The following is a 12,348-nucleotide window of genomic DNA, read 5'->3' on the forward strand; positions in this document are numbered from 1 at the left end:
TGTACACAAACATAAGTATTCTTTTCTCTTGGGCATATGCCTAGGGGTAGGATTACTGGGCAATAGGGTACATGTATGACTCGCTTTAGTAGATAGTGTCAAAGTTTTCTAAAATAGCTATACCAATTTATACTCTCCCTAGAAATACGTGAAAGTTACAGGTGCTCCATATCCTTGCCAATGCTTGGCACCGGAATTCCTTTTAATTTTAGCCATTTTGGTGGGAGTGTTTAGTACCAAATTATGATTTTACTGTCCCTGATATAGCTATTGATGTAGAACTTCTTTTCATATGCATATTGGCCATTTAGAGAACATCTGAAAATCAACCAAAGTAATTAACATTAACTTATTAAAGACAAAATACACATGGACATTTCAATAAAAGCAGAAAAAGCATTTCATATTGAATGCTTTCTCCCTAATGTTACAATCAAGATAGGAAGTGCATCATCACTACTTTTACTCAACACTACAGTAGACATCCTAGCCAGTGACAACCAGAAAGAAAAATAAAAGGTATAATGATTGCACAGGAAGATGTTAAACCATCTATCACAGATCACAAGACACTGTGATAACTGAAATTCTAAAAGAGTCTACAAAGTATTAGAAATAGTAAGGAAGCTTAGCAAGATGGTTGAATATAAGGTCAATATGTAAAAACCAGCAGTGTTTCTATACGCTAGCAACAAATATTAAAAATTTAGAATGCCATTTAAAAAGCATAAAAACCCTCAAATACCCAAGAATAAATCTAATGAAAGATATGTAAGACTTCTACACTGTAACCTACAAAACACTGCTGAGAAAAATTAAAGACCACTTAAATAAATGGAGGGGTGTATTATATTCATGGATTGGAGGAATCAACATAAAGATGTCAGAAAAAAAAGAAATGGAGGCAACCTAAATGTCCATCGACAGGTGAATGGATAAAGATGCGGTATACAGATATACGATGGAATACTACTCAGCCATAAAAAAGAATGAAATAATGCCATTTGCAGCAACATGGATGGGTATAGAGATTACCATACTAAGTGAGGTTAAGTCAGACAAAGGCAAATATCATATGATATCACTTAATATGTGGAATCTAAAATACGATACAAATGAACTTATTTACAAAACAGAAACTGACTCACAGACATAGAAAACAAACTTATGGTTACCAAAGGGGGAAGATGCGGGGAGGGAAAAATTAGGAGTTGGGGTTAGCAGGTACAAGCTACTATATATAAAACAGATAAACTACTGTATAGCATAGGGAACTATATTCAATATCTTGTAATAAACTACAATGGAATTGAAAAAGAATATCCATCTATCTATCTGTATCTGAATCAGTCTGTGTACACCAAAAAGTAACACAACGCTGTAAATTAACTATACTTCAATTAAAAAAAAATTAGGATCAGTTTTCCCCAAATAGATTGATCTATAGATTCAATGCAAGCCCAGTTAAAATCCTAGCAGGATTTTTTGTCTTGGGGGGGTTCTTTTTTTTTTGCAATTAACAGGTTCTTTCCAAAATTTATAAGCAAATGGAAATAAGTTCTATAAAATGTATAAAATGTAAACACAAAGGACTTTGACTAGCCAAGGCAATCTATAAGAAAAAGTTACAGGGCTTCAAGACTTATAAAGCTACATTAAGATAGTGTGGGACAAGGTTAGACAGACCCACGGAATGAGAACCTGGAAACAGACCCTCATATATGTGGTCATCTCCTTTACAACAAAGCTGCCATAATTATTTAGTGGGGGAAATGGCAAATGACAGCCTTTTCAGCAAGTAGGGCTGGGTCAATCGCCTATCCATAAGGGGGGAAAAGGAAACTTGATCCCAACCTCCTATCTTTCATAAAAATGAATAAACCTGTCTGTGAAAGGTGAAATAGTCAAGCAACTAGAAGAAAACACAGGTGACTATCCTCATGGCTTTGGAGCAGGCAAGGCCTTACATATGATACAAAAAGCATTGATCATAAAAGGAGAGATCAGCAAACCCAGACAGTTTTACCTCAATTATTTCTGTAATTCTTACGACCCCCTACAATCACTGCCCTATTTAAGAGAGTCACTTGGCTTGCAATACAGCAGTTGTCTCCCAACAACTGTTCTTTCATCTGTTCTGTTCCTTTAATCATTCTTCCATAGTACAGACAGAATAACAAACATAAAAATGTAAATTTAACTGTTACTGCTTTTTTTGAGTAAAAATCCTATAACGAACGGGTTAGCATCTTTAAGAGAATTACATCCAAACTTCTCAGCAGATTACACCCAGCCCTTTATGACCTGGTATTTACCTGCCTCTCCACCCAGTCTGTCTACTTCTAGCTTGAATTTTGGCTCTACCAATTTCAGAGTTCACATTATCACTTTCTAACATTCGGCCTATTCTGTCTGAATTGCCTTTTCCATTTCCTTCACTAACTAATTCGAATTCATCTTTCCAGACTGAGGTTCCGGTATAACATATTTGAGGATTCCATCCGTATATCTTATATTCGGCTGCGTCCCTTGTTGCTATCACATCACGGACTATTGCCCTTCTTTGGTTTTGGCACTTAGAACAAAATTGGCTTAACTTTCTGGAAGGCGTTAACACCATTGAATCCCAGGACTTAGTTTAGATTCTGGATGTGGCAGACACTCGAGTTCAGTTACTTGTTTACCTCTACTGACGAACCGCTCACTCCCCCTCCTTCCTGCTCCACCCCCTCCCGCCCCCATTCTCGTCCCGTGGAACTTGCTGGAATTTTCTTCTATCTAAATTGCACAGGTCAAAGGGCGGTGAGGGAGGGCCTGACCAACGAGGTGGAAAGTAGAGCAGCACTGAGACAAATTCAGGCCACCTTTCTCCCTTCAGTGCCTTCGGATGGAACACGTTTTTCTTTTGTCTGGGAAGCCAAGTAGGAAGAAAGCCTGGGCCTGTGTCTTTCTGGGGAAAGGAACAGTCCACCCGCACCGGAACCAAAAGGCTTCCTCCAGTCCAGCCTCTGCAAGGGCGGAGCGACTTCCGGCGAGTCCGAGTCCTTTAGGGTTCCCAGCGCCAAGATCCCGGCAACGACGCGCCATCCGGAACTCGCTCCCGGAAAAGAACACGTAGCCGAGAACGTCACGCGTCACGAAAAGCTTGGCTGCCTCTGGGAGCCATGACGAGAGCTGTAGAGAAAAGGGAGCTCGATGTGCCTTGTGTCATTATTATTAACAGACATACAAACGCCCCCAAACGCCACACGTTCCTGAGCGATAACAGTACGACACAAACATCCTTTCGACCCACCACCCACGGAGGCTCTGCGGCTGTGTGGGTGCACGCTGGAACTAGGTTACGCCACGTCCTGCGTAACCATGGCTGCAGGGGGCGGGGCCTGCCAGGCTGCTCGCAGGCTGGGGGTGGGGGCGGGGCGGGGCGGGCCAGGAGGAGTCGGTCCTCCACGGTCCCAGCCCACCCCGCGCCCGCGCTTCACCTCCCTCCCCTCGCGGCACGCTGCGTGGCTGCTCATTGGCTACGTAGGACGGAAGCTCGGTTGGTGTTTCTCCAGAAGTTTCCCCCTTGGGCGGCGGCGGTGCTGGTAACCTCGGTAGGAGAAGCTCCAGCAGCGGTAACAGTGACTATTAGAGATGGCGGCGGGTGCTGCGGAACCTGCAGCAGCCCAGAGGTGCGTGTTTTTCCTTCTCTTTGCTATTATTTGTATCCCCCTCCGTCTTTCTTTAGTTAGAGAGCCCTGCTGAAGTCGTTGTTTTCCTGGCAGGTTTTTCCGGAGCTTTTCAGATGCTCTGATCGACGAGGACCCCCAGGCGGCGTTGGAGGTGAGAGAGCCGGTTCACTGTGCTCTGGGGAACGCAGCCGCGTCGGGTTCCGGCCCACCCCGCCTCTTCCCGGGGTCGGGGCTGCTGCTTTTCCTGTGTCTCAGCCCCGATGTTGACAGACTCCGCCTCTCCCTTCTGTGTCCCGCAGCGGCCCGGTTTTACGCTTCCCATCCCTAGTCCGTTCCTGCATCCTTGGAGCTGCTTAGTAAAACCTGCTCTCCCTTTTGGGGGTAGAGGTAACATTCACAGTTGGTTTGAAAGGGTTTGTTTTTTAAATGGCATTTGTGACTGAGAACAAAAAATGAAACCTAAGGCTTGATGTTTATTCTTTCGGTTTTTCGTTTGACAATCATCCTTGCCATTTCTGTGTACCAGGTTTGTGCTGAGTGCCTGTATGAACGCACACTATTGGAACAGAAACCTTTTCCCGTGTGTGCCCTAAAATTTCCAGATGTCCAGTCACTGTTCATTATCCCCCAAAAACAATTTCTTGGGGAGTGCGCTTTGTGGAAGGCACTGTTTGCTCTGGATTAAAGTCTTATTTATGTATTTAACTGACTTGTAAGGCACTTTGTGTTGAGTGAAAAACTATAAAGCTCTGAAGGAAAGCAAAAGAGCAAGAGTTAAATAATAATTTGAAGTAATAAAGAGAGCCCAAACTAAGAATACATGATGCAGTGGGTCACAAAATTTAGCCAGGGGTTTCTTGCTTTGAAGCATAAAAAAGAGGAAACTTTGTTTTGCTGTTATGATTTAACATATGTAAGGTTCGGAATTTGAGGCAAGAGAGCCTTTTCCTTAGCTATGACTTCTAAAAGAAATTTGTTCCATGGTTAGTAGAGGAGGTGACGTTTGAGAAGAGGCATGAGGGAGTGAGCTTGGAAGCTCTGGGGAAAGATTATTTCAGGCAGGAAGAGGAGTGTCAGGATGCTGAGGTAGGAATGAAGTCAGCCTGTGCAAGGAGCAGCAAGAAGGCCCATTTGGTTAGAGTGGGATGAAAGTGGAGTAAGAAATGAGGTGGGGAGAAAACCAGGGCGTGGATCCTTTGGGGCCTTTTAGGTTGGATTATACTTTGGGGGCTGGGATACGAACAGCTTCCAGTAAAGTGGTTGATTACTCAGTTGTGCTGTGATGTTTCCTAATGATGCTTTTGGGATCACTATTAGAGTAATGTTACCAGAGGCACTGAGAGTTTTTCTCCACAATTCCTTATGTCAGCTAGACAGCTATTAATTTTCAGAATCTACCTTTGTTATGGTCCTCTTAGGCCCCATGCCTCCTTTGGAAATCTAGTTTATATAATAGTTGATATTAAAGGATATTAATGTAATGAATTCTTTGTCATGTTACATCTCAGTTATTTTACTTTTAAAATTATTTATTGAAGTAGGATATCTAACACAAATCTTAAGTCTGTACTAATGAACTTGGAAGTTTTACATGTATGTATATCACCCAGATCAAGATATAGAATACTTCCATTCTCAAGGCTTTCTCATGTTTCTTCCCAGCCAATAATTCCTCTTACCCACCTGTTCTGTACTCTATCGCCATCAGTTAGTTTTTCTTGGACTTCATATAAAAAGTATCATACACGAGGTATTCAGTTGAGTGTAGATACTCTGTCTTGCTTTAAGTATTATGGGAGCTACATCCATAAGTTGTTTGCTTTTCACTGCTGTGTAGTATTCCACTGTATTAATATAAGCACAATTTATTCTGACAGTGAACATTTGGGTTATTTCCAGTTGTTAGCTAGTATGAGTAAAACCACTGTGAATTTTCTTGTACATGTATTTTGGTGAATTTTTGGTGAATATTTGCAGTCCTTTCTTTTGGGAGTACATTTGTTGTTTTCTTTCTAGGAGTGAAATTGGATAGTGTAGGTGTGTTAGATTAGCTTTAGTACATTTGTCTGTACAGTGTGGCTCTTGGACCAGTAGCATCAGCATCACTTAGGAACTCATAAAAATGCAAATTCTTGGACCCCACCCCAGATTTTCTTTTTTATTTTTTTTGGCTGCTCTGCAGGCATGTGGGATCTTAGTTCCCCAACCAGGGATCAAACCCGTTCCCCCTGCAGTGGAAGCACGGACTGCCAGGGAATTCTCCACCCCAGATTTTCTGAAAGTACTTATGACTCCTGTAGGCCAGTACTCCTTACCCTTCCATTTTACAGAAGAAAACAGACCCAAAGAAGTCCAAGTGATCTGTCAAAGAGATGTATGCGGCCAGTTAGAGGCAGAATAGGGGCCTCAGGACACGTTTCCTTATTCTTAGTCTAGTGCTGTAGAATAGCAGTTTTCAAAAGCGTGATCCCCAGACCTTCTGCAGGAGCATCACCTGGGAATTTGTTAGAAATGCAAATTCTCAGGACCTGCCACAGACCTGAATCAAAAACTGGGAGTGGGGAGAATGATCATGATGAGAGCCAGCTGGTGTTAAGAGGAAATGTTCTTTTTAAAACTTGAGATGACCCTCTCACAGAGATAAACAGGCAAGTGTTAATTACTAAGTAATTGGTAATAATGAGTAGGGCTGGAACCTTGATGAGAAGTGAGAGTATGTTTCCCTCTAGATTTTCCCAAGGGTTGGTTTAACAGTAGCGGTTTTATTTTATTTATTTATTTATTTTTCGGTACGCGGGCCTCTCACTGTTGTGGCCTCTCCCGTTGTGGAGCACAGGCTCCGGACGCGCAGGCTCAGCGGCCATAGCTCACGGGCCCAGCCGCTCCGCGGCATGTGGGATCCTCCCGGATTGGGGCACGGACCCGTGTCCCCTGCATCAGCAGGCGGACCCTCAACCACTTCGCCACCGGGGAAGCCCAACAGTAGCTATTTTAAAATTAAGATCGCTTGATACTACATCAGTTAAAATGTCACATTTTTGTATAAGACCATCCAATTAAGAATAAAGAGAAAGTGTATCAAGCTGATTACATTTTTTATTCATTAAACAACATTAGTGGCAAATGCTGTACTGGGAGCTAAAGATGAAACTACTGTAGTGAGGGAGTTTGCAGTCTAGTGGAGAGAGGCAAGTCAACAGATCATTAAAATATAAGTACTCCAGTGGAGTGGTGTATCAGGTACAGTAAAGAGCATAGCAGAGTAGAGGCTAACTGGGGATGTAAAAAAAACTTTGCAGAGGAAGTCTCAATTCAGTAGAGAGAAAACATACGTGGATTATGAGAATCTTTCGAGGTCCAGTGTGAGTAGTGCTTAAGGGCATGGGCTCTGGAATCAGACTGCTTGGGTCTGTATCCTGGTTTCAAGAAAGTTCCTGCTATCACTCTTCTGGATCAGATTTCCTGTCTGTAAAATGGGATTAACCAGGACCACTTGAAAGGGTGATTATGAGGATAAGTAATGTAAGGTACAAGGGTGAGGCCCTTGAGGTAGACATCTTATAGATTCTTTGCTCTCTAGGTTCTAGCCCCGCTGGCTTGCTTTCTGCTACTCAAATGTGTCGAGCTCACTCCTGGTGCAGGGCCTTTGGGCTTGGCAGTTCTTTTGCCTAGAATGTACTCTCTATTGACTATCTCTTGTTTTGCTTGGAAATGCTCATCACTCTAGGTTTCATCTGAAATGTCACCTTCTCAAGGAAGCTGTTTTCTCTGATTACCTTATCTGAATTGGGCCCCAATGTAAACTTCAAGAGTGCAGGGGTTTTGTGTATCTGTTTACCACTGTGTTCTCAGCGTAGTGCCTAGGATGTAGTAGGCACTCAGGTGTGTTAAATGACTCCTACCACAATTCTTGGAACAACTGTGAGGTGCATTTACAAGGACGCTGAGGCTAAAGAGATTAACTTGCTCAAGATTACGGAGTTTAGAAGTGACAAGTCTCAGGTTCAAGGCATCAGGGTCATCCTCTGGAGGAGTGGGTAGGATTGGGGTGTATGATATAATTGTTTGGGAGCTGACTTTGAAGTAGTTGACCACAGATAGCTTTGTTGAGGGCATAGCTGGTTAGCATAAAGTAAACCAGTTCTACATGGTTATGTGATTTTTCTCCAGGAGTGCTTGCTAGTTTAGGAAGGGAGAAGGCTTGATACTCTTGTTTATCCATGATTGGGCTTTAGCTGTGACTAGAAGAAAATGGCAAGTGGAGTCAGGCTGAGATATCCAGAGCTAAAGGCCTTTAAACGTTACATCATTCTGAGCAGTCTGCTTTTGCTTTTAATCTTAACAACAGGTAATCTTTTTGGATAGCATTTTAAGAGAGCCTAAAGCTCTATAAAGATTTGGAAATTAATTTTCTAAGATCCAAGTCTTAAACAATTTTAATGCCTTAAAACGGAATTTTCCCCCAATCGTTCTGTGTTATCAGGGTACTTCCTTTACCATTATCTTGTTAAAGATTTCGGTGTAGGGATTCCCTGGTGGCGCAGTGGTTGAGAGTCCGCCTGCCGATGCAGGGGACACGGGTTCGTGCCCCGGTCTGGGAGGATCCCACATGCCGCGGAGCGGCTGGGCCCGTGAGCCATGGCCGCTGAGTCTGTGCGTCCGGAGCCTGTGCTCCGCAACGGGAGAGGCCACAACAGTGAGAGGCCCGCATACCGCAAAACAAAACAAAACAAAAAAAAGATTTCAGTGTAATTATATTTTACACTTCATAGGTTTCTTTACTTTTGCGAACTATAACACGATCCATTTTCTGTGAAAAGTACTATATCTTTGGATACGTTTCGTATAAGTCTGATTAAATAGCCCTTTGCTGCTGTGATTCAAATGTTGGCACTGAAGTCCTTGCCTTTTGAGATACCTCTCTTTAGTCCCTTTGTATTCTAGCAGCCAGCAGCTGTTGTCACAGAAACAGTAAAACACTGAAAACATGCCACAAGTCAGATGTAGTTAAGACAACCACAAATAATTATTTTAACATCACTTTTTCCGGTTTTATTATATTGTATATTCCTTATTCAAAATAAATTTATTGTTGTGTTTTATTCATGACTTGGTGTGTTATAATGTTCAGTTTGTGTTGAGTGGTTTTTTGGTAACTTTTTTTATTGATAGCCTAATAAGTCAGTTGCTTAGTTTATTTAACTGAATGACCATAACTGGTTCTCCTTAACCAACAATTGGTTTGTGTTTTTAAAGGTCATTTGCAAGCTGGTTCAAAATTCAGAAGTTTATACCTGAGTCCTAAAGAAAAGGAATATTTTATTCATCTTTGAACCTCCAGTGTCTGGCCTATGTTTGTTCCATAATATGTGTTTAAAAATACCTTTTGAAAAACAAACAGAAAAACCTGACTACTGAAAAAAATACTTTTTGAATTGAGGATCCAGATATTATTATAATCTGTAACAGCCTTTTTGACCTATAATACACATTTTCTTGGTGAGGAGAGGCTGGAAATGTGGTTTTATGATATATTTGAGTAGATATGTAAGAAGCCATCAGCTATTTTCAAAATTGTTTGAAAGCTTAGTGGAAGATGGTGTTTTTAGCTTAAGAATTTCAAAGTATTAGAAAATCTTGTATTAATACAAATGTTAGATGGTGTGTGAAAGAAACTTGGAGTAAAAGTTTACCATGAGGCAATGTTTAGTGGTTAAAATTTGATTTGGAGTCAGACAGACCTGGATTTGAATCCTGTCTCTGGCACAGTCACTGACTAGGAAGTGAGGGAATAGATTTTCTGCACACATCTGGGGGAAGAGCATTCTTGTGAGAGGGAGCAGGTGTAGGGCCCGGAGATGTTTGAAGAACAGCAGGGAGGCCATTGTGGCTAGATTCGGTGGAGCAAGAAGAGTTTTAAGAGGTGAGATGAGAGGGAGAGCAGAAGGTTATATCAAGGAGGGCCTTGCAGATCATTGGAAGGACTTGGGCTTTTGCTGTGAGTCAGCTGGAAAGATGTTGGAAAGTTTTGAGCAGAGACATAGTAACAAGATCTGATTTTCATTACTGCTTGGATCAGGGTGATAGGGGTTAAGATGGTAAAACGTGGTTTAGATCTTAGGTATGTTGGGTTTTAGGTTTATAATTACCAAGTATAGTATACATTGCTTTGTGAGAATCACACTGCGAGGGTCAAGCAAAGCCACATGTGTGGCTATTGAAGTAATTTTGCCTGTTAAGAAAACTACCAGGTCCCTAAGGTGTGTGGGCAATGGGTAGAGAATCAAAGCCTTCCTGTTTGCCTGCATTTGTCCTTGGCTTCACTAATCGTGCGCTCTCTTCTTGCATCAGTATTGTTCCAGCTACCACTTATGAACTGTGACTGCCCAGATTAGCAAAAGTTTTAATCGCTCTGTTAATTCTCGATCAATTGATAGTAGCTATCTATGAGATATTGTATCTGGGCTTTTGACAGAATGCTGTAATTTCTTAGGCCATTGATAAGAAGATAGGAGAGGGCCAGGTAAACTTGATTATGTATTTATTGGTTCCATTAACCTTCCTGAGCTCTAGGTTTAACTTCCTTTTTTTTTTTTTGTTTTTATTGGACAGCTTCACATTTTCTAGGCATCTCAAATTCTACATGATCTTTGAATCTTCTCCAAATTAGAAGGAGAAAAATCTGTGGTGGTCAATGTATATGAACTAAACTCTCCAGAATAAATGAGGTGATAATAATTACCATTTATTGAGTTCTGCTGTAGGCCAGAAGCTGCTAAGTGCTTTAGGTGGATATTACATTCAGTTGTGGTCTTTTGAGGGGGAGAAGGGAGGAGAAAGGGGGATATTGATCCTCTTGGAAAGAAAAGCTCCAAGCTTGTTTCCCTGTTATCTGTCCTCCAAATACTTTATGATAATAGGTTATTTGATTAAAAATCATGTTTAATTATAATTCGATGGCTTTTAAAAAGCATTTACTGACACTCAACGTGTTTGTATTTGTAGGAGCTGACCGAGGCTCTGGAGCAGAAACCAGATGATGCACAGTATTTCTGTCAAAGAGCTTATTGTCACATTCTTCTTGGGAATTACCGTGGTAACTTTTCTTATAAAGTGTATTGTCTCTATAAGTTACTTATAAATTTTGCCCAAGATACAATGAATTAAATAAAATAAAGGTTATCTTCCAGGATGTTTAACTTGGTCTTTCATACCAGGTGAAGTAGCCGAAATGTGACAAACATTATGTTGAGCATCACCCATTTAAATTTTGTGGTTGTCCATTCTTTCTTCAGTGCGTGTAGAATTTGTACAGATTTCATTCATGGTTACTGGATATGCTAACAAAGAATAACATCAAATTTACTATTTTACAAAGTATTTAAATGAATTCCCTTGTTTTATTTTTTATAAAAAATGTATTTCTATATTCTGTAATTTTGATTATCTGGATAGGTAATCTGAGTAGGGAGAAATTAAATACCTTGAGTCAGATTACATAAATGATGTTAATGAGAAAATTAGATGAACTGTGTGATACAGAGCTTTATTCATTGCCTGAAGTGCTTTAAGAAGGAGGCTAAATATTAGGTTATTAGGAAGGTATGAGGGTAATTTTATTTTGGATTAACTTTTCCTAATTTAAAATCATTTGTCCATTTCGCCAGCTTGAAAACTTAAAAATCAGAGGCTAATTCAAATTTTGTGTGTAGTATTTGTTAGGATCCATAAGTAACTGACTAAAAAACCCATTTTTTTTTCATATGCAGATGCTGTTGCAGATGCAAAGAAATCTCTTGAACTTAATCCAAATAGTTCCATTGCTCTGCTGAGAAAGGGGTATGCAGTAACTACTCTTCTTGCTGGGTCTGGACTATAGTTTCTTTAATGAATTAATTGCAAGCTTTATATAAATAGTAAATTCTGTATTTATACCTTTTATAGCTGAGATAGGATTCAATTTTAGGTATATGTTATACTTTTATTGTAGTATAGTTAGTGTATATATATATATATAGTTTAAAATAGTGATGGTTGAAGTAACTGCAAAGTCTAGATGAAACTCTTGGATTTCACATCCCTTTTTTGCTTCATCATTTGGAATTTACTGTATTTAACTGACTAGAGAACATCTATTCCTCACCCAAGCTGGACAGGCTACATTTAATGAAGACTGTTATCTGTGTACTTTATATCCCAATTTGTTTCTGTTGATAAGTGTGACTTTATTCTTTAAGAATCAGAAACGTCTTTAATTCCTTAATATAACTATATTTTGGAATAAGCAAGTATATACAATTAAAATCAAGAAATTCCTTCTGAAATGAGTTCCAAAATTGGATTTTAATGGGAATTATACTAGATATTATAGTAGTGTTAGGAAATCTCTTGGCTGGCTTATTAACATATACTTAAATTTTTTCTTTTAATAGTAGGGAAAAGTTTGTTTTTTTTTTTTTTTTGGTATGCGGGCCTCCCTGTGTTGTGGCCTCTCCTGTTGCGGAGCACAGGCTCCGGACGCGCAGGCTCAGCGGCCATGGCTCACGGGCCCAGCCGCTCCGCGGCATGTCGGGTCCGCCCGGGCCGGGGCGCGAACCCGGTTTCCCTGCATCGGCAGGCGGACGCGCAGCCGCCGCGCCACCAGGGACCCCCCACCACTTTACTCTTAGCTCGG

At 40.8% G+C, this 12,348-nt stretch overlaps 1 protein-coding gene across 1 annotated transcript in view; it reads left to right on the top strand.

The window, feature by feature from the left end:
* The first annotated feature begins 3,542 nt into the window (after positions 1 to 3,542).
* SUGT1 (SGT1 homolog, MIS12 kinetochore complex assembly cochaperone) overlaps positions 3,543 to 12,348 on the top strand; it is a 70,722-nt gene continuing 61,916 nt past the window's right edge. The window contains exons 1-4 of the mRNA XM_024126003.2: positions 3,543 to 3,674; positions 3,768 to 3,825; positions 10,680 to 10,770; positions 11,444 to 11,513. Of these exons, the coding sequence (XP_023981771.1) occupies positions 3,637 to 3,674; positions 3,768 to 3,825; positions 10,680 to 10,770; positions 11,444 to 11,513 (257 nt within the window). The 5' untranslated portion in view covers positions 3,543 to 3,636. The remainder of the gene's footprint in view (positions 3,675 to 3,767; positions 3,826 to 10,679; positions 10,771 to 11,443; positions 11,514 to 12,348) is intronic.

The sequence above is a fragment of the Physeter macrocephalus genome, chromosome 13, assembly GCF_002837175.3.
Source record: "Physeter macrocephalus isolate SW-GA chromosome 13, ASM283717v5, whole genome shotgun sequence".
In the NCBI taxonomy this organism is placed as follows: Eukaryota; Metazoa; Chordata; class Mammalia; order Artiodactyla; family Physeteridae; genus Physeter; species Physeter macrocephalus.